The sequence below is a fragment of the Rana temporaria genome, chromosome 3 (genome assembly GCF_905171775.1).
Source record: "Rana temporaria chromosome 3, aRanTem1.1, whole genome shotgun sequence".
Lineage (NCBI taxonomy): Eukaryota > Metazoa > Chordata > Amphibia > Anura > Ranidae > Rana > Rana temporaria.
This window is the reverse complement of record NC_053491.1, coordinates 352,365,052-352,386,760: the sequence shown is the minus strand read 5'-3', so window position 1 is coordinate 352,386,760 and position 21,709 is coordinate 352,365,052. Positions and strand designations below refer to the sequence as shown.

Here is a 21,709-nt window from a genome sequence, read left to right as displayed (position 1 = left end):
GAGCTAACCGGTTCTGTCCAAAAAAGCCTCAGCGCTAAAGTGGTCAGTAACCGGACCCCAAACCCTTGGGGTATAGCCCATAATGCTTTTCTTTTTAGAGAGCTGGACCCTGGGCCCAGAACTTAGAAACCTTTGGGTGCCTAATGTTTCTGTTGCCAGAGTGCTATATGGGCCCAGGACAGTGGATCCTTCATAGGAACCCAGGGCCTGAAGGTCTAGACATCCCCACCGAGATGGGGGAAGATTGGGCCTCTTGCTTGGCAAAGTCCTGCGGCATGGAGCAGGTAAGTGAGGGGAAAACTTGCGGAACTTGGTTCTTAGCAGGTTTTTTCTGGGGGGTCACAGGGGACATGCCTAAAGTTATGCACTGCATCTGGCAAACTAGTCACATATCATAAAGATAGGATGGCTCTATATGTATTATTCCCCATAAGATGTGACCTCCCTTGTAGTGTTGGAAAAGCATTGAGTGGGGCCTGTGTTATATAAAAATATATGTGTGTGTCAGAGAGCTGTGCTTACCTGCAAGCCTCCAGGCGATGCTCCATTTCAGTCTTCCTCCTCACGGCCTGCAAAGCAGGCAAAACGCTGACCTCCTCATGGCTGCAGTTTGCTGGAGCAGAGAGGTCCCTTCCTCCCAACCCCACCCCCCCCCCTGTCGGGAGGGGCATTTCCTGTTTGAGATTGCTGGGGGGGAAGGGCGGGTCAGTGGCTTAAGGAAGGGGCGGCCCTTCCTTGTTTGTTCCATATAGCTCATTCAATACTTTGGAACTGAGGAGGAAAGACCAGAACGGCAAGCACGGGGCGCCGAGGACACACAGTGGCCAGAAAGAATATTGCAGTCTTCAGAAAGACTGTTTTCAAGCCTAGGAATAGGCTGTTTCTTTTCCATCTCATAGTTTTTCTTGCAATACTACTCAGGGGGACAGAATGTTTTTTCTTTCCTAGATTTGAAAAAAAAAAAAAAAAAGATTTTTTTTTGAAAAAAAAAAAAAAAGAGAAGTGTCATCTAGGGGAGAGGAAGCATTTTTTATCCCCCAAACAGGTGTTTGGGCATTTAACTATTTATAAGTCCCAGGTACCAATAAGTAGCAGGTGTACCTCGGTATTGTACCATGGCATCAAAAAACAAGGGTACAAGAGGTGGGGATTCCCCCAGAGAGTCTGAGGTCTCGGACAATGCTATGCCGCTGCTTTCCCCACAGGGAGCCTTGGGGCCATCGGGATCTGGGGCTGGAGCTGACGCGGGTCAGTCCAACCCTAAGATGGTCACGGAGGAGGTATTACTCACCTCTTTAAAAGAGATGCAGAAAAGCATGGGTAAAATGATAGCCGCAGCTATGCGGGGCAGTAAGCGGAATAGATCTCCGTCGCCCGAGCGCGGACCCTCAGAAGAGGAGGTCCTTTCCTCAGGGGAATTGGACGACCTCTTGGACAAGGACCAAGTAGGTTCAGGGATCGAAGATCCGGATACAGAGGAGTCTGGGGCAGTCTCCCTGAGGGAGAGCTGGTGGATTCAAGGATTGTCGGACTTGGTCCATAGGGCATTCAACTTGCCAGTACCAGATCTCCAGGTATCGACGGTTTCAGCTTTGGGTTCACTGAGGGCGCCTCAAAGCAATGCTGTGTTTCCGATCCATCCTCTATTAGAGGGAGTTTTGTTCCAAGATTGGAACAAGCCAGATAAGATCTTCTTACCACCTAAGAAGTTCTCTGTCCTATATCCTATGGAAGAAAAATTTTCCAAAAGATGGGCTACTCCTGCAGTGGACGCAGCCATCTCATGTGTTAACAAATCGTTAACATGCCCTGTAGAAAACATACAGGTGTTCAAGGATCCAGTTGATAAGCGCTTGGAAGCACTACTTAAGAACTCCTTCACTACTGCAGGGGCAGTAGTACAGCCAGCTGTGGCTGCGATTGGGGTCGCTCAAGCATTATCGGATCAATTTAAGCAGATGCTTAAACTTATTCCTGCCCAGCAGGCAGAAGAATTTTCGGATGTCCCTAAGGCCATATGTTTTACGGTAGACGCAATCAAGGATTCTATCCAGCAAGCGTCACGTTTATCGTTATCCCTTATCCATATGAGAAGACTCTTATGGTTAAAAAGCTGGGAGGCTGAGCCCCCATGCAAGAAGCTCCTGGTAGGGTTCCCCTTCCATGGAGGACGACTCTTCGGAGAAGACCTAGATAAATACATTCAGACCATTTCAAATGGCAAGAGTACTCTCTTGCCAACTAAGAAGAAGGTTCAGGGGCCTGCGTTTAAACGACAGTATTCCCCTGGGCAGGGGCCCTCTAATGCCAAGCAGTATCGACGGCCTCCTGCAAAAGCAAACTTCGGCTTCAACAGCAAATCACAAGGACAGGCTGTTAGAGGCAAAAGGCAGTGGTTTCGCAAACCAGCAAAACCAGCCCCCAAGCCAACCTTATGAAGGGGCGCCCCCACCCACGAAGGTGGGGGGAAGGCTGCGACTCTTTTCAGAGATTTGGGAAGCCAGCATTCCCGACGAGTGGGTACGGTCTTCCGTGGCCACAGGCTACAAATTAGATTTCCTAAGGTTTCCTCCTCCTCATTTCCAGGAGTCGAGGATTCCAAACGATCCGCCTCGGATTCCGGCCAGCCTGGAACAGGGGCTGGGTTTCTACTCCAACCTATTCATCATCCCCAATGGAGATGTCAGGCCAATTTTGGACCTAAAGATGGTAAATGCATATCTAAAGATCCGCTCATTTCGGATGGAATCCGTGCGGTCAGCAGCTGCCACACTCCAGAAGGACGACTTCATGGCGTCCATAGACATAAAGGATGCCTACCTTCATGTTCCAATTTATCAGCCACATCAAAGATATCTACGCTTCATGGTGGCTTCGCGTCACTTCCAATTCGTGGCGCTTCCCTTCGGGTTGGCTACGGCCCCCCGGGTGTTCACGAAGGTCCTAGCTCCGATCCTAGCCAAGCTAAGGATCCAAGGGGTCACGATCCTAGCATACCTGGACGACCTCCTAGTCATAGACCACTCGTCTCCCGGCTTGGAGCGAGCAGTGGCCCTCACGGTCCAATACCTCGAGAGGTTCGGCTGGGTCCTAAATCGAGAAAAGTCAGCTTTCCAGCCCACAAGGCAGTTGGAATATCTCGGCATGAGATTAGACACAGAACAACAAGGAGTGTTCCTACCTCTGAGGAAGGTAAAAGCCATCAAGGAATTAATCCTACTGGTTCTAAGCAAGAAAGAACCGACTATTCGCCTATGTATGAGGTTACTAGGCAAGATGGTGGCCACATTCGAGGCGGTACCATACGCCCAGAGCCACACTCGCATCCTACAGGCAGCCATCCTGTCAGCATGGAGCAGAAGGCCACAGGCCTTGGATATCCCGTTGCCGCTCTCATCAAGAGTCCGACAAAGTCTGTGTTGGTGGTTAGACCCTCAGAATCTACTGAAAGGGAAGTCTTTCAGCCCAGTGGCTTGGAAGATAGTGACCACAGACGCCAGCCTGACGGGCTGGGGAGCAATTTTGGATGGTTGCACTCGCCAAGGTACTTGGGCAAAGCCAGAGAAGCAGTTGCCCATCAACATCTTGGAGCTCAGAGCTGCTCGACTAGCCCTCAGGGCTTGGACGTCAAAATTGCAGGGGTTCCCGGTGAGAATTCAATCAGACAATGCCACGGCCGTGGCATACATAAATCACCAAGGGGGAACCAGGAGTCAAGCCGCTCAGAGAGAGGTGAGCTTGATTCTCCTATGGGCAGAGGCTCATGTGCCCTGCATATCGGCAATATTCATTCCAGGAGTGGACAACTTTCAGGCGGACTTCTTAAGCCGCCAGACTCTATGGCCGGGGGAATGGTCTCTGCATCCACAAGTCTTTCAAGCACTCTGCCAAAGATGGGGAGTGCCGGACGTGGATATCATGGCATCGAGACTCAACAAGAAACTAGACAGGTTCATATCCCGCTCAAGGGATCCGATGGCCTGCGGAACCGATGCGTTGGTTTGCCCTTGGCATCAGTTCAAACTTCTTTATGCGTTTCCCCCGCTCCAGTTACTACCCCGCCTGCTGCGCAGGATCCGGGTGGAGCACATACCAGTCATCCTGGTAGCTCCAGCATGGCCCAGAAGGGCATGGTACTCACTAATCTTAAGGATGGTAGTGGGAGACCCTTGGACTCTTCCTCTACGGCCAGACCTGCTATCGCAAGGTCCGATCCTCCACCCTGCCTTACGGCATCTAAATTTGACGGCCTGGAAGCTGAATCCCTGATTCTCAGGGGTAGAGGTCTGTCTCAGAAAGTAATCTCTACCCTAATCAGAGCCAGGAAACCGGTCTCTAGGGTGATTTATTACAGGGTCTGGAAGGCCTATGTAGGCTGGTGTGAGTCCAAGCGATGGCTTTCTCGCAAATTTACCATCGATAGAGTATTAAGTTTTCTCCAGCTAGGAGTGGATAAAGGATTGGCATTAAGCACAATCAAAGGACAGATTTCTGCTCTGTCAGTGTGGTTTCAGCGGCCGCTGGCCACCCACTCGCTGGTTAAGACCTTCCTTCAAGGGGTCTTACGTATTAGACCTCCAGTTAAATCCCCGCTTTGTCCGTGGGATTTAAATCTTGTTCTGTCAAGTTTACAGAAACAACCGTTTGAGCCGTTGGCTGATATTCCTTTGGTTCTACTGACAAGGAAGTTAGTATTTTTGGTTGCCATAGTTTCCGCAAGAAGAGTTTCGGAGCTGGCGGCCTTATCCTGTAAGGAACCATATCTTGTTTTTCATAAGGACAGGGTCGTTCTCCGCCCTCATCCTTCCTTCCTACCGAAGGTCATATCCAGTTTTCATTTGAACCAGGATTTGGTATTACCATCCTTCTTCCCTAAACCTACTTCCAGAAAGGAAGGGTTGCTGCATACCTTGGATATTGTCAGGGCCATGAAGGCCTATCTTAAAGCTACAAAGAAGATCCGGAAAACAGATGTGCTGTTCATTCTACCGGATGGGCCCAAGAAGGGGCAGGCAGCTGCAAAGTCCACCATTTCTAGGTGGATTAAGCAATTAATCACTCAGGCCTACGGCTTGAAAGGGTTGCCTCCTCCAGTATCATTAAAGGCTCATTCTACTAGAGCCATGGGCGCCTCCTGGGCAGCACACCACCAGATCTCTATGGCTCAAGTTTGCAAGGCGGCAACCTGGTCTTCTGTCCACACGTTTACAAAATTCTACAAGTTGGACGTAAGAAGGAATACTGATACTGCCTTCGGGCAGGCAGTGCTGCAGGCTGCAGTTTGAGACCCTCGGATTCCGGGGGCTCCTCTTTTTTGAGTTAAATTTAAAATTTAAAATTATTTTTCTCAACTAAGTTGGATTTATTATGATTTGAGTATATCTCTAAATTAAATCCTTTTGTCTTGGAGATGTTCTCCCTCCCCTCATTGTAAGCATTGCTTTGGGACATCCCATATAGTAATGAATGCCGCTCTGTGTCCCGTGATGTACGATAAAGAAAAAGAGATTTTTAATACAGCTTACCTGTAAAATCTTTTTCTTGGAGTACATCACGGGACACAGAGCTCCCACCCCTCTTTTTTGAGGACCATTTTGGGAGGCATACTGCTTGCTACAAAACTGAGGTACTCCTCCTATGGGAGGGGGTTATATAGGGAGGGGCATTTCCTGTTTGAGATTGCCAGTGTCAACACCTGAAGGTACTCCATATAACCCATATAGTAATGAATGCCGCTCTGTGTCCCGTGATGTACTCCAAGAAAAAGATTTTACAGGTAAGCTGTATTAAAAATCTCTTTTTTTATGATACGGCACTGCGTTATTTTAACTGACTGCGACGCTGTGCCCAAATAGAATTTACATCTCGTTTTTTCCCACAAATGGAGCTTTCTTTTGGTGGTATTTAATCACCCCTGCGGTTTTTATTTTTTTGCGCCATAAACAAAAAAAAAACGTAAATTTTGAACAAAAAAATAATTTTTTACTTTCAGCCCAAAAAAACGCATCCAATAAAAAAAAAAATATATCCTTTTTTTTTTCTAGTAATGGCGGCAATCAGCGACTTAGAGCGGGATTGCGGCAAACAAATCGGACACTAGTGCCTCGTTTCCACTGAGCGGATCGGTTCGGTACGGTTCGGTTCGGTACGCTATTTTGGGTGTTTCCATTATGAAAGTGTGCCATAAAAGCGAACCGTACCGGACCATTCTGGGTCCTGCTTCAGATGTGGGGCCATAGAAATGGAACGGTTCCATTAGGGCGGACCTACAAATACATCTCACTGATTGGTGGACGTGCTAGGCATTTTTTCTAAATCCTGTATGGTCCCGACGTTCCGATTTGCAGTGGAAACACTCACGAGAATAGACCGGTCCATTCTAAACCGTTCCAAACATACTGACCCGAACCGTTCCGTTCAGTGGAAACAAGGCATAGGTGACACTTTTTGCGGACCAGTGACACTAATACAGTGATTAGTGCTAAAAATATGCACTGTGACTGTACTAATGACAATGGCTGGGAAGGTGTCTGCCTTGTTTACATAGGCAGGCTACCGTTCTGCCTTTGTCCCAAAAGATTGGCCGGTCACGGCGGACATCACACCTGCCGGACCCACTGATTAAAAGGTCCCTGGCGGCACGCGCGCACGCCCCAGACACAGAAGTGCAGGATCACATACCATACGTGATTGCTGCCGTATATATACAGTATACAGTCGGCAAACTGTTAAAGAATACCCAATCAAGTACAAGGAAAAAACTTGCGTGCACATGATGAAAAGACCTTTACTAAGCTCCAAGGAAAGTGAACCCTGTGTATATAGCATGAATGAACCCTGCAGTCTCTACATAAAGCTATACTGTATCCTGCAATTTTTGCAGTAAAATACTAGAACGTGCACACTGTGTGTAAAGCTTAAGAGCCCTTTCACACTGGTGCATTTTTGCGGTAAAAATAGCGCTATTAAAACGCTCCAAAAATGCCCCCTCCATTGAAATGAATTGAAAACGCTGTAAAAACGTGGTAAAATCGCGGTTTTACACCCCACGGTTCGGTTCGCAGCAGAACATGCAAACAGGCAAAACATTTGTGCGAACACCGTTAAAGTCTTTGGGACATGAACATGAAAAATCAAAAGTGCTAATTTTAAAGGCTAATATGCAAGTTATTGTCATAAAAAGTGTTTGGGGACCCCGGTCCTGCTCCAGGGGACATGTATCGATGCAAAAAAAAGTTTTAAAAACATCAGTTTTTTCAGGAGCAGTAATTTAAATAATGCTTAAAGTGAAACAATAAAAGTGAAATATTTCATTAAATTTCGTACCTGGGGGGTGTGTATAGTATGCCTGTAAAGTAGCGCATGTTTCCAGTGCTTAGAAATGTCCCTGCACAAAGTTACATTTCTAAAGGGAAAAAAAGTAATTTGACCCCCCTGGCGGTATTCCTGAGTCTGGCTCGGGGTGGAATTTCAGCACCAAAAGCGGTAACCCTGAGTCAGACTCGGGATCGCCTTGCAGCATCCACAGGCATGGTTTACTTACCTTGTCCCTGGATCCTGCGATGCCTCTCCGCTGTGTGATCGAGCAGGGGGCCTCGCTCGATTCACACAGTGCCTGTGTGCCCCCGATCTCCATTCCCTGCGACATTACGATGCACTGGGACGGAGAATGGCGCCAAATTCAAAAAAGTAAATAAACACATTACATACAGTATACTATGTAATCTTACAGATAACAGTACTGTATGTAAAAAATACACACACCCTTTGTCCCTAGTGGTCTGCCCAGTGTCCTACATGTACTTTTGTATGATAAAAACAGTTCTTTCTGCCTGCAAACTGTAGATTGTCCATAGCAACCAAAAAGTGTCCCTTTATGTCAAAAGTGGTTTTAGACCAGCTAGAAAAGAGCGATAATAAATTATAATCACTTGCAGAATTGAGCGATAGCGATTTGTGGGGAAATTGGCGGCTATAATGAATTGTCGGGTCCTGGCAATACAGATAAAAGTCATTGAAAGAAAACAGCATGGGTACCCCCCACACCCCAGTCCATTACCAGGCCCTTTGGGTCTGGTATGAATATTAAGGGAAACCCCCGAACCAAAATTAAAAAAAAAAAGCATGGGGGTCCCCCCCAAATTCTATATCGGGCCCTTCAGGTCTGGTATGGATATTAAGAGTAACCCTGCGCCATTTTTTTTTATATATAGCGTGGATTACCTGGTATGGATTTTAAGGGGAACCCTGCACCAGAATAAAAAAAATGGCGAGGGGTTCCCCCCAAAAATCCATACCAGACACTTATTTGAGCACGCAACCTGGCAGGCTGCAGGAAAATAGGGGGCGATGAGAGAGCGCCCCCCCCCCCTCCTGAACCATACCAGGCCAGCGAGGAACGAAGCACGATCTTGCCTGCATCAGAGGCACCCGCCTAATGACACGCAAGCTGTTTGACAGTTCTTTTATAACCGAAGGCGGGGCCACCCGTGACGTGGGCTGATAACCCAGCCCCCTCTAACGCATCACTGGGGTGTGTCTGCCTTTGGGCGGTCTTTGAAAAGTGCATTCATTCAGGCAAGCCTACCCCACCTCCACCTAAAACTGTACTTCGGTCAGCTCCATCAAATCATTCTCTGCAGCTATTACCTTTGGTACCACCTTCGATTCCCTTTAGATTGTAAGCTCCATGAGCAGAGCCCTCCTATCCCTTCTGTAATGAACTGTAGTGTGACACATTCCTTTCTCCTGCACCCATCAGTATCAATTATCTGAGGTTTTCCAGACTCATAAATCAGATCATGATGGATTCTGTATTTGTACAATGTTCTATCCCTGCAACCCAAAATCAGGGATGAAAGGGTGCAAGTCGAGGTTTTGACAACCATGAAACAGAGTCATCCACCAATCCAAATGACTGATAGCAAACTTGGAGACTATCCTTCCGGCTTGTTCTAGTAAATTAAGTGGAAACGGCTGCACAGGTTTTATCCCATTTATCAACCAATAAATCAGGGTAATGTTATCCTCCATGCATCCAACATAAACAAAAATTGCCGCCATTACTAGTAAAAAAAACCCATAAAAATCCCATAAATCTATCCCATAGTTTGTAGACGATATAACTTTTGTGCGAACCAATGAATTTATGCTTATTGGGATTTTTTTTACCAAAAATATGTAGCAGAATACATATTGGCTTAAACTGATGAAGAAATTCGATTTTTTACATTTTCTTTATTGAATATGTTTCATAGCAGAAAGTAAGAAATATTCGTTTTTTCTTTTAAATTGTCAGACGTTTTTGGCTTATAGCGCAAAAAATAAAAACCGCGCAATTGTCAGTTACATACCTTTGGTATGTCTTAAACAGAGCTTTTTTTTCTCAGAAAATAGGTGCAGGAACTCAACCACGACCCCGTTCAGATTTCAAAAACAGTAGAAGGGTCTTAAAGGGGCATTAAATACCAGGATTGCATTACATACAGAGTGCAGAGTTCAGGGGGTTACACACAGAGTGCAGAGCTGTCACTTGTAAACACATAAACCAGACTTCTGTATTTACAAGTGATTGTGGTGAGCAGGCACCAAATGGTCTGAGCCAGAGGTGGTGGAACTGAGTTCCCCCAAGTTCCCCCTGAAAAAAAGCCCTGGTCTTAAAACAGCAAAGTGGTAGACTGCTGTTTAACCTGTGTCGTTTACAAACGGCACTGGATATAGTAACATTGGGCTGCCATTCCACCCATTAATGCCCATGAAATGAACTGTTCTTATAGTCATGACTGATTTACATCTGTGAACCCGCCCCTTTTCTCCATTGCGGGACATGGGAATGAATGAATAATTCTTTAGTTCATGAACACTTTACCAATCATGTCAGCAGCAACAAATAAAGTTTAACCTTTCACACCTTTGCTATCAAATTTGTTTGGGTACAGTGTTGCATGACAAAGTAATTGTCAGTCAAAGTATCACAGCACTGAAAAAATTGCCTGGACAGGACGTAAGGGTGTCCAAGCAAGTGTAGAAATGCAGTGGGTGTCCGACAGTTGTGACATTGCAGATACTGTATGAAAAGGATGGCCTGTTTATGATCTGGTGTCCCATTGGGAATATGGTGTGGTCTCTTGGGAGATGTTGCCATGGTGTCACTTACATCCCTCAGATGGTCCAGACTCACTCTGTTGTAGACCTCTGCTGGGTTACTTTCTTCCAGCTGTCTTTGCAGGTTGTCACATTTATGGATTCTGTTATGTTTTTGATTTGTAGATCCAACAGCCGTTACAGAAGCCCCAGTGACAACGTCATCGGAACCCCCAACCCAACAGGTGACTGACAGACCACAGTGAGTCTAAGAGGAGCTGTAACAAGGTCCTCACAGTGTACTTCTCTGAGATAGGAAATAGGTGCATCTGATTATCAAGAGAATACCAATAGAAAGATTTCTGGGACATTAAAGCGGATCACCGGGCTATAAAATCCATTGGTCCTGTGCATTCTTCTTGAATCACAGGATTCTTCCAGATCTGTGCAGTAATCCAGTGAGACTTCCTGTAATAAAGACTACTCACTGCTGCACCCTCTCTCCTTGTGCAGGGTGACTGGTCTTGTCTCCACCCCCTCCTGTAGTTTTCTACAGACAGTCTTTATTTGGAGTCACCTGTTGGGTCTCTCCCACAGCTTAGCACAGGCTTTGTGTAATACAGTGATAGTGTCACTTCTACTTTTATAAGGTACTATCTGGGTTTTCAGTGGCGTTAGTTAATGTTAGATCTAAAATCCAGGAATATATTTAGATTTTTGTGCCCGTATTTCAGCTTCAAATCTAAATGAGTGACAATTGTAGAAGGAGGGAATTACATTTGTTGACAATAGCCAATTTTTTTGTTTTTCACAGTAGAATGAAGGAAATGTGAGCTGCCACAACGCTTTGTTTTTCCCTATTATAAGCTAGTTTGACTTTTTTTAGGACTAGTCAGTAGCAGTTCCCTTCCTCAATGTTCCCTCTGTAGTTTAGAGTTCTGTGTCTTCTGCAGCGATCACCTGTAAAGCCTGCAGGGGGCGCTCTGGCAATAGAAGAGGGGGAAACTTGCCCCATCTTCTTAGAGCAGTGGACCAATGCTGGCCAGCACCTCCTGTTCGCACTACGATGCGGACATCTTTTTGTCCTTAAAGCGGGGGTTCACCCTATTAATAAAATGTTTTTATTTTTTTTCCCCTCTAGCATAAAATGAGGCATAGTAGCGCGAGCTACAGTATGCCTGTCTTTATTTTTTTATCCCCGTACTCACTGTGCACTCGTAGAGACAAGATTACGACTCCCAGCGGGGAATGGGCGTTCCTATGGAGAGAGATGGTGATTAACGGCCGGCTCTGGCACGTCACGCTTCTCTGGAAATAGCCGAAAGAGGACTTGGCGCTTCACGGCGCCTGCGCATAGTCTGTGCGCAGGCGCCGTATAGCGCCGTGAAGAGCCGAGACCTGTTCCGGCTGTCTTCGGGGAGCGTGACGTGCCAGAGCCGGCCGTCAATCACCTTCCCTCTCCATAGGAACGCCCATTCCCTGCGGGGAGTCGTAATCTTGTCTCTACGAGTGCACAGTGATGTCAGGGAGCTGCAATAAAGCCTAATAAGCACCAATCAAGGAAAGCTTTCAAATGACTTTGATACTCGGCTCCTTCTAGACATTTACTAGTGTGGTTACAAACATGGTGAAGTCAAGGGAATGGTCCGGGAAGACAAGAGAAGAGGTGATTACTCTTCACAGGAAGGGCAATGGCTATAAGAAGATTGCAAAGATGTTAAACATACCAAGAGACACCATAGGAAGCATCATTCGCAAATTAAAGGCAAAGGGCACTGTTGAAACGCTACCTGGTCGTGGCAGAAAGAAGATGCTGACTTTGACTGCTGTGCGCTACCTGAAGCGTACAGTGGAGAAAAGTCCCCTTGTGACTGCTGAGGAACTGTGAAAAGATTTGTCAGATGTGGGTACTGAAGTTTCTGCTAAGACAATACGGCTCGCACTGCATAATGAAGGCCTCCATGCCAGAACTCCCAGGCGCACCCCCTTGCTGTCTCCAAAGAATAAGAAGATTCGACTGCAGTATGCAAAAATCATGTGGACAAACCATAGAAGTTTGGGGATTGTGTTCTCTGTACTGATGAAACAAAATTAGAAGTGTTTGGGCCCATGGTTCAACGCTATGTTTGGAGGAGGAAGAACAAGGCCTATGATGAAAAGAACACCTTGCCTACTGTGAAGCATGGCGGGGGGTCAATCATGCTTTGGGGCTGTTTTGCTTCTGCAGGAACAGGGAAGCTTCAGCGTCTGCAAGGTACCATGAATTTTCTTCAGTAACAGGAGATAGTGGATAACAATGTGATGCAGTCCGTCACAAACCTGAGGCTTGGGAGACGTTGGACCTTTCAACAGGACAATGATCCCAAGTCCACTAGAGCATGGTTGCAGATTAAGAGTCCATTCACACCTGAGCGACAGGCGCGTTCGGCGGTAGCGGCGTATTTTGCCGCGATTATGAAACTTTCATTTTTTTTTTTTCTTTCAAAAGTCTTCCCATTGCTGTCAATGGGAAAACGCCACTGTCGCCTGAAAAAAAGGGTCCGGGACTTTTTTTCAGGCGACAGGCGTTCGGCGTCTATGAGATGTGAACCATCTCCATAGACAGCAATGGGAATTCTCCCCTCTAGCGGCAGAAGCGTCCAGCGTCGGGAGTTTTGTCGCTCAGGTGTGAATGCAGCCTAAAGGCTGGAATATTTGGGAGTGGCCATCGCAGTCACCAGACTTAAATCCGATTGAGAACCTCTGGTGGGACTTAAAGAAAGCAGTTGCAGTGCGCAAGCCTAAGAATGTGACTGAACTGGAGGCTTTTGCCCATGACGAATGGGCGAAGATACCCGTAGATTGCTGCAAGACACTTGTGTCAAGCTATGCTTCAAGTTTAAAAGCTGTTATAACTGTAAAAGGATGTTGTACTAAGTACTAAGATTGAATGTCAATTGGGGGTTGAATAGAACTGATAATGATGTGAGCACAGAAAAGACATTTGTGGTAATTTCATTATAAATGTTATGTTATATTTGTCTGACCTACACGTGCCTCTTTGATTTAATTGTAAACAGGATGACAGGATGATCAAAATCAGTGTCAAACTGGGCAAAACAATCAATTTCAGTGGGGGTTGAATAATTTTGAATACAACTGTAGCTTCCTTTACCTTAGTGCAGTCCTCCTTCACTTACCTCATCCTTCAATTTTGCTTTTAAATGTCCTTATTTCTTTTGAAAAATGCTCACTTCCTGTTCTTCTGTCTGTAACTACACACGTAATGTGAGGCTTTCTCCCTGCTGTGGAGAAAGCCTCTTGAGGGGGCAAGCAGGAAAGTCAGGACACTCTCTACTTTGCAGATAGAGAAAGGCACTGTGTGTTAGTGGGCGTCCTGACACTCCTGCTCGCCCCCTCAAGAGGCTTTCTCCACACCAGGAAGAAAGCCTTGCATTACGGTGTTGAGTTACAGACAGAAGAATAGGAAGTGAGGATTTCTCAGAAGAAATAAGGACATTTAAAAGCAAAATCGAAGGATGAGGTAAGTGAAGGAGGAACGGCTAAATTTTTTTCCGCCTTCCTCTGGATCAACTGGGGGGGGGGGGGGGAATTAGTTGGGGACCCACCTGGAAATTTCGACCGTCATTGATTACCACCATGATCAACACTTAACCACTATCACCAGCCTCGGCGATTATGGTCAATTTGCAATTCTCCGCAAAAACCATTTGGGGGCTAAGGACAATTGCTTCAATACTACCAGCTGTCACTAAAAAAGTACTTAGGAAAGAGCAAATGTTAAGAACCGATCGACGATCGACAGTCAAAAATTGCACGCCTACATTGCAGCCAAAGCATATATCATGCTCCTTGCTCAACACAAGATCGGCAGTAAAACACAGACAAGAAATCCATGATTTCTTCTTACAACACGACATTGACTGCCTCTTCATCACAGAAAGCTGGCTAACAGCCGACTGTAACACCATTCTAGGAGAACTGGTGCCAGAGAGTTATCGCATTCTAACAGAAAACAGAGTGGGGCAAAGAGGAGGAGGCCTGGCTGTGATCCACAAGGCTCACCTCTCTGTCACTAATCCAGACCTACAGAACTCACTTCCATGCATGGAAACCCTCACTCTGCAATTGAAAACAAATCCCCAGGACACCGTTCACATACTACTCTGCTCTTTGACAGATTTAATTTCCACCTATACCTTAAACATCAAACATCTCCTGCTACTCTGGGACTTCAATCTATGGGCCAACTCCTCACAGGACCCCGTCGCCTGCATTGACCACTTGGAAGGATTAGGTCTGCAGCAACTAGTATGTGGGCCCACACATGCTTCAGGTCACACGTTTGATCTCATCTTCAGACAAGATTTGGAAATTAACATACTGGAAAATGATCCCCTACCATGGACAGATCGCCATGCAATCAAATTTATAATCACTTCAAACGCCCCCTTAAAAAAAACAGGAAAAAACGGTGACAACACATTGGATCCCAGAGGAAACTCCACTCGGAACTCTTCAAAACCACATTAGGGAACATCAAACAGCCACAGAAATACTAAACTCCATCAACAAAGCTCTTCTACAGACAGCAGACATGGTAGCGCCAAAACGCAGAACGTGCATCCGGAAAAACAATTCCAACTGGTTTAACGACGAGCTCACATTATTGAAGCAAGAGCGTAGAAGAGCAGGAAGCAGCCTGGAGAAGAAGCTTTACAGAGGAAAACCACATTATTTATAAGGTAATAACTAAGAAATATCACAAAGAAATCTTTAAGGCCAAAAAAGATAATGTTTCTAATATCATCGCAAATGCCCGGAACCGCCCCCACAAACTCTTTAATTTAGTCGCTCAGTCTATGAATCCAGTCTGCCTAGAGGCCCCAAAGAGTCACAAGAATTTTGCAACAAATTATCGGATCATTTCATCAACAAAATTGACAAAATCCGTGAAATTATTCAGCAAAATAGAACCCTCATCGACCCCCCTTTAAATCAAAAAGCTAATATCCACACAAATATGCCGCAATCAACTAATTTCACTTTAAAGCCCATCTCCATCGATTCCACTAAAAATATCATCAGTACTCTGCGAGATAGCACAGCGCCTAATGATATCATCCCCACCAAATTGCTGAAAGAATGTGCCGATATTGTGGCACCAGCTATCACGGATCTCATAAACCAGTCATTCAAGGAAGGCATGGTGCCAACCTTGCTGAAACAAGGTATAATCAAACCAATTCTAAAAAAAACACCCTTGACCCCAAAGACCCAAACCATCGCCGACCCATAACAGGCCTAAATGTCTTCTCCAAGATAATAGAGAAAGAAGTTGTACAACTGCTACAACATCATTTAGACACCCATAAATTACTCGATCAGTTTCAATCAGGTTTCCGTCCTGGTCACGGAACAGAAACGGCACTACTCAAAATATGGGATGACGCTCTCGAAGCAGCAGATGAAAGAGAATCCTGTCTTCTGGTACTGTTGGACCTAAGCGCAGCATTTGATACTGTAGACCACAAATTACTGACCCGCCTAGCTGAAGTAGCTAGAGTCGCGGACTCGGATTTACCCTGGTTCTCCTCCTTCTTGGAACACAGATCACAAATAGTGAATCTAGGTCCTTTCACATCTGAAAAACGCACAGTGTCATGCGGAGTCCCTCAGGGATCCCCCTTGTCGCCTGTATTATTCAATATCTATCTCCGCCCTCTTTTTGAAATCATCAGTAACCAGAAGTTACTCTACCACTCCTACGCGGGTGACATGCAACTATATTTTCGCATCTGCAACAATAAGGATCATTATCTCGGACTAGAGAAATGCCTTACTTTGATAGAAAATTGGATGACGAAGAGTTACCTTAAACTCAAACTCAACGACTCAAAAACAGAACTTCGTCCCCCTAAATCCCGAAAGAAGACATAGCAGTCTTGGTGGGAACAATTATCAACTCCAGACTCGACTATGCAAATGCCCTTTACCTCGGACTCCCAAAATACCAAATCTCTCGTCTGCAAGTCGTTCAAAATACAGCCGCTCGACTCGTGACTGGGAAAAAACCATGGGAATCAATATTGCCTTCACTGAGATCCCTTCATTGGTTGCCAGTAAAAGACAGAATTACTTTTAAGGCACTCTGTCTGACGCATAAGTGTGTTCAAGGAAATGCCCCCCAATATCTATGCAAAAAATTAAAAATTCACAACCCTAATCGCGTGCTCCGATCCACCGACCAAAATCTACTCCAGATACCCAAAGCCAGATACAAGTCCAAAGGAGAACGAAGATTTGCAGTCCATGGACCTAGACTATGGAACGCTCTACCAACCAGCATCCGAATGGAGGAGAATCACCTGGCCTTCAGAAAAAAACTCAAAACCCATCTTTTCTGAAGGCAAAAGGACAGTAGGGAACGGATACTAAGCGCCCAGGGGCGATTCAGTTTGCATGTGTTGCGCTATATAAGTTTCTCACTCACTCACTCACTCACTCACTCACTCACTCACTCACTTACTCACTCACTCACCCCTTTAAGTGCATTGATCAGTGGCTGAAAAAAAGAGCGAACAGGTAAACACTCACTGTGTGAGGCCATATTTGTCCTCTGGGTTCCCTTTTTCTTGCTGCTGGAAATGAAATGTCCCCACTAGCTCTTCAGCTTAATCTGCAGCCACATTATAACACACAGTATCATCTAGCCCTTTCCTGTGGGATATCTGAATGATGCTTGCAGCTACAGCTATCATCCAGATATAATTTTTTTCAGCCAACGATTCTGTGCACCGTAAGAACAATTATAGCGGCAGTTTAGCCGCATGTTCTTACAGGTGGCGGAAGGGGATGTTCTGCCGCCTTCTGGTGCTTCTCTGAGCTCTCCCATAGGATCGGAGACCTGGAGAAGGAATCCGCCGGTGCGGAAAGAATATCATAAAGAAATCTGAGGGAAAGATGGTCTCTATGACTCTTAGAGGCCCGGGCACGTTGAAGTAAACAATGCCGGAGGAGAGATGTGGGGACTTATAGACCCCACATCTTTCTATAAAGTGGACCTGTCACGCACTATTCCTATTACAAGAGATGTTTACATTCCTTGTAATAGGAATAAAAGTGCTAAAAAAAAATGTTTTAAGAGGGAAGTGTAATAAAAAAAAAATGGAAATAAAATAAACAATAATTAAAAAAAAATTAAAGCGCCCTGTCCCCGCAGAAGAGAACGCATACATATATCGCGCCCGCATATTTAAATTACGTTCTAATCACACGTGAGGTATCAGCGCAAATGTTAGAGCGCCATCAATAATTCTAGCCCAAGTTAATTCTCTAATTCTAAACAGGTAACCTGTAAAAAAAAAGTTAAAAAGCCGCCTATGGAGATTTTTAAGTACCAAAGTTTGGCGCCATTCCATGAATGTGACATGTTAGGTATCTATTTACACAGTGTAACAAAAAAATTGGGCTATCTTTACTATTTTTTTTGTTTTTAAGTCATGAAACAGTTTTTTTCCCCCCAAAAAAAAGTATGTTTGAAAAATCGCTGCGCAAAGACCAAATGACATAAAAAGTTGCAACAACTGCCATTGTATTCCCTGGCTAAAAAAACATATGTAATGTTTGGTGGTTCTGAGTAATTTTCTAGAAAAAAAATATATTGATTTTTACATGTTGGAGCAAAGTGTCAGAATTGGCTTGGGCGCAAAGTGGTCAAACTTCATATTTAAACTGTGTGTAGATTCAAAGAAGATTTATTTTATTAGCTGTTCCCTTGGAACCATCATTTGCTGCATATCTGAAATGCCCCACATTATTTCTGATGGGATAAAATGTTTTTAGACTCTTATGCCGCATACACACGATCTGGCTTTTGCCTGGCCAAATCACGGAATATCGGAATTCCATAGAACAAAAATAGAACATGTTCTATATCTAAACTCTAAACCAGGGGTGGGGAACCTGCGGCCCGCAAAATCATTCCATCTGCCCCCCCCCCGTGCCGCTGAGTGTGTGTCTGCGGAGCTGTCAGAAGGATCCGATGTTTACCTTGTAGTTCCGGCTCCTTCTGACTGGGGGTGCAACAGATCGTCACCGATCCATGATCCGAATGGGTCACCCCGTTTGGATCGGCACTAACCTCCCACTGCTTGAGTTCTACAAGCATTACATAAGTAATGATGAATTCCCAACTTTGAGAAGACATGCATTAAAATATGCATCTGTGTTTGGAACAACTTACTGCTGCGAGCAGTTCTTTTCAAAACTTACCATCGCAAAGAGTCGACTGCGCTCCAGACTGACCGAAGCAAACCTGGAAAACCAGTTGCGAGTAGCAACATCATCAATATCGGCCAACATCACACACCTCCCAAAATAGAAACAGTTCCATCCATCACATTAGCGGTTAGTTAATTAAATGTTTGACCAAATATGTGGTGACAGTTCATGTCCTTGTTTATTGACAGCCTTATTTTTTTACATGTCCATTGTGTTTCCTTTGTTCTTTATTTGTAAAAATGGAGTATATAAATAAAGATTATACAAAAAAAATGTTTGACCAAATATAACAGGCTAATTTTTAAGTTGATTATTTTGTACGGCCCCCGAATGATGTTACAAAAATCCAAATGGCCCTTGGCAGAAAAAAGGTTCCCCACCCCTGCTCTAAACTGAATTTCCGATGAAAAAACTCAGATGGGGCTACACACGATCGAAAAACCCGATGGAAAAAGTCCATCGGAAATTCTGATCGTGTGTACGGGGCATAAGGGGGTTAGTTACTAAAACTACGTGCAAAATCTGATGAAGCTCTGCATAGAAACCAGCTTCCAGGTTTTGTTATCAAAGCTTAATTGAACAATCTGAAGTTAGAAGCTGATTGGCTGCCATGCACAGCTACAGCAGATTCTGAGTGCTCCCGTTTTAGAAAATCTTCCCCTAAAAGTCACAATCATTGAGAGACTTGCTTATGACAGTTCATAGACCAGTCACTTGCAGAAATCTGTTCATTTTACTAGCTAGCAGCTGATAGTCATCTAGAAAGCTGAATAGCCAGACTGTAATGCCCCGTACACACCATCACTTTATGTGATGAAAAAAAATGACGTTTTTAAAAACGTCACTTTAATTGACCGTGTGTGGGGGAAAACGTCGTTTTATGTCTTGTAAAAAACGACCAAAAAAAATTGAAGCATGCTTCAATTTTATGTGTCGTTTTTCAAAACGTCGTTTTTTACTTCACAGAAATTGACCGTGTGTAGCAAAAAACGTCGTTTAAAAAGACGTTTTTACACCCGCGCATGCCCAGAAGCGAGCTTCAATGGAAAAAGTGGTGAGAACGTAACCTCGCTTTGCTAGAACATTGTGAGAAAAACGATGGTGTGTAGGCAACTTCGTCTTTGAAAATTGAAGTTTCAAAAACTTAGTTTTTTACTTCACAGAAAATGTCGTTTTTTTTTCATCACATAAAGTGATGGTGTGTATGCGGCATCACATGTTCGTTGATGAATGTTGGGGCGTAACTTTTGTGTCCATGTATAGTTTGCAATAATATATGTACGTGTTGGGGGAAGTGATAGGATTATTACATATTCAGTTCACTGCTTCCTTCTTTGTAGTGATGTGTATGCAGTACACTAGATCTTTCTGTGGTCTGTGTAACCTGGCTTTATCCATCTCATGTTTGGTGTCTGTGTCTCTAACCTGCTCATGTCTGGTGTCTGTGTTGCTCCCACCACTATTGTTTTTTGCCCGTGTCACTCACACCTGAGTTTCTTTTCTTCATAAGGAACTAAAGACGTTGATTGCTCAGCATGGCACTAGCTCTTCCCAACTGTTCGTCAGCCAATTTCCACACAAGTACAACTTTCAGAAGGCTGTCTGTCAGATGGAGAGCTGCCATGTCATGGCCTGCTCTGAGTGGCTGGGCTGCCTCATGGTGTCACAACAGCCCTCTCCCGGAGGTGTCCTTACTGGTAAGTCATCTTAAAGGGAAAAAAATCTACAGGTGTGCATGCCATCTGTCACTATACAACTGTACTACATTTTGGGAGGAGGTCACATGATTTTCCCCCCACACCCAAAAGCACTGGTTTGAGGGCTCTCATCCAAGTCATGTAGCCAGCAATGCAAAGTATATAGACTATTTGGCTTACTGTTTCTATTTGAAAATACATATAGACATGGGGCAACCATATTGATATATTGCATATGAATCCTCTGCTTCCTGCTGAGTACTGCTCACCTGTGGTCATTTGAAAAGACTTTTTTGGAGCACTAACTGTTTTTTTCTCACTTGGTATTTGTTCTCTCCTTAATAAACTGTAATTAGAAGGGGGCTCCCCTCTATGAATATGATACATATTTGCTTTATAAATCTAACAGCCTACTTCTCAAAACCAAAGTTTCTTAGACCACCGGTAAAGTATTAATCTTTTTTAATCTTTACCTTTTAGGTAATTGAAGTTTAGTTGAGCATATACTTGACTAATCCAATCAATATTGGCAGTTCAGTTTTGGAGTGCAGTGAATTCAAACTGCAGTACAATTCTTTTTCGCTTTTAAAACAAAGGAGATACATATATTGTCATATCTCACAAAACTGACTTCAAAGTCTTAGGCCCCATACACACGAGAGGATTTATCCGCAGATACGGTCCAGCGGACCGTATCCGCGGATAAATCCTCTCGAGGATTTCAGAAGATTTCTATGCGATGGCGTGTACACACCATCGCATTGAAATCCGCACTGAAATCCTCTGGCGATGACGTGTCGCGCCGTCGCCGCTATTATGATGCGGCGACGGGCGCGACGCTGTCATATAAGGAATTCCACGCATGCGTCAAATCATTACGACGCGTGCGGGGAATCCCTTTGGACGGATGGATCCGGTAAGTCTGTACAGACGAGCGGATCCATCTGTTGGGATGGATTCCAGCAGATGGATTTGTTGTGCATGTCAGCAAATATCCGATCTGCTGGAATCCATCCCAGAGGAGATTTCTCCGCGGAAACAGATCCGCTGGCGTGTACACACCATAGGATCTATCCGCAGAAACCCATTTGCTGGGATTTATCTGCGGATGGATTCTATCGTGTGTATGGGGCCTTAGAATTGGATTGGTTATAGTATGCGTTGAACCATTGATTCATTCTAAAGTTAAAAGTGAATCTTGGTTAAAACTACCAAGTTTGTATATGGTTAACCAAATGGTCCATATACTGTATTGAAAATTTGGTTTTAGCTTTAGGATCTGTTTGTTTTGAGAAGGAATCACAGTGCTAAAGTCAACACTTAGTTGTTTTTATAAGTCTGTAGAGCTACGGAAAGCTAATTAAGAGTTACCAAGTCTAAATTCACCAAGTTATCATTCAAGTATTGAAATATGATATTTTGTAATAAGAGCTTGTATAGAAATGTTTTATCTGTTAAAACCCCATATATTTGATATTTGAAAGTATATATACATTTTTGTATTATCACAAAATATACCTAATATTATTTTACACTGAAGTTTTAGTTAATAAAATATATATTTTTAGCATATCATTGTTGTCACTTGTCTTCAAAATAGCATGGATAAACAACTGGAAATACTTGATTGTATTTGTGGAAACACT

General features: G+C 44.5%; 1 protein-coding gene across 1 annotated transcript in view; it reads left to right on the top strand.

The window, feature by feature from the left end:
• LOC120932654 (E3 ubiquitin-protein ligase RFWD3-like) overlaps positions 1-21,709 on the top strand; it is a 55,919-nt gene that overhangs the window by 12,966 nt on the left and 21,244 nt on the right. The window contains exons 3-4 of the mRNA XM_040345187.1: positions 10,270-10,328; positions 19,877-20,063. Of these exons, the coding sequence (XP_040201121.1) occupies positions 10,270-10,328; positions 19,877-20,063 (246 nt within the window). The remainder of the gene's footprint in view (positions 1-10,269; positions 10,329-19,876; positions 20,064-21,709) is intronic.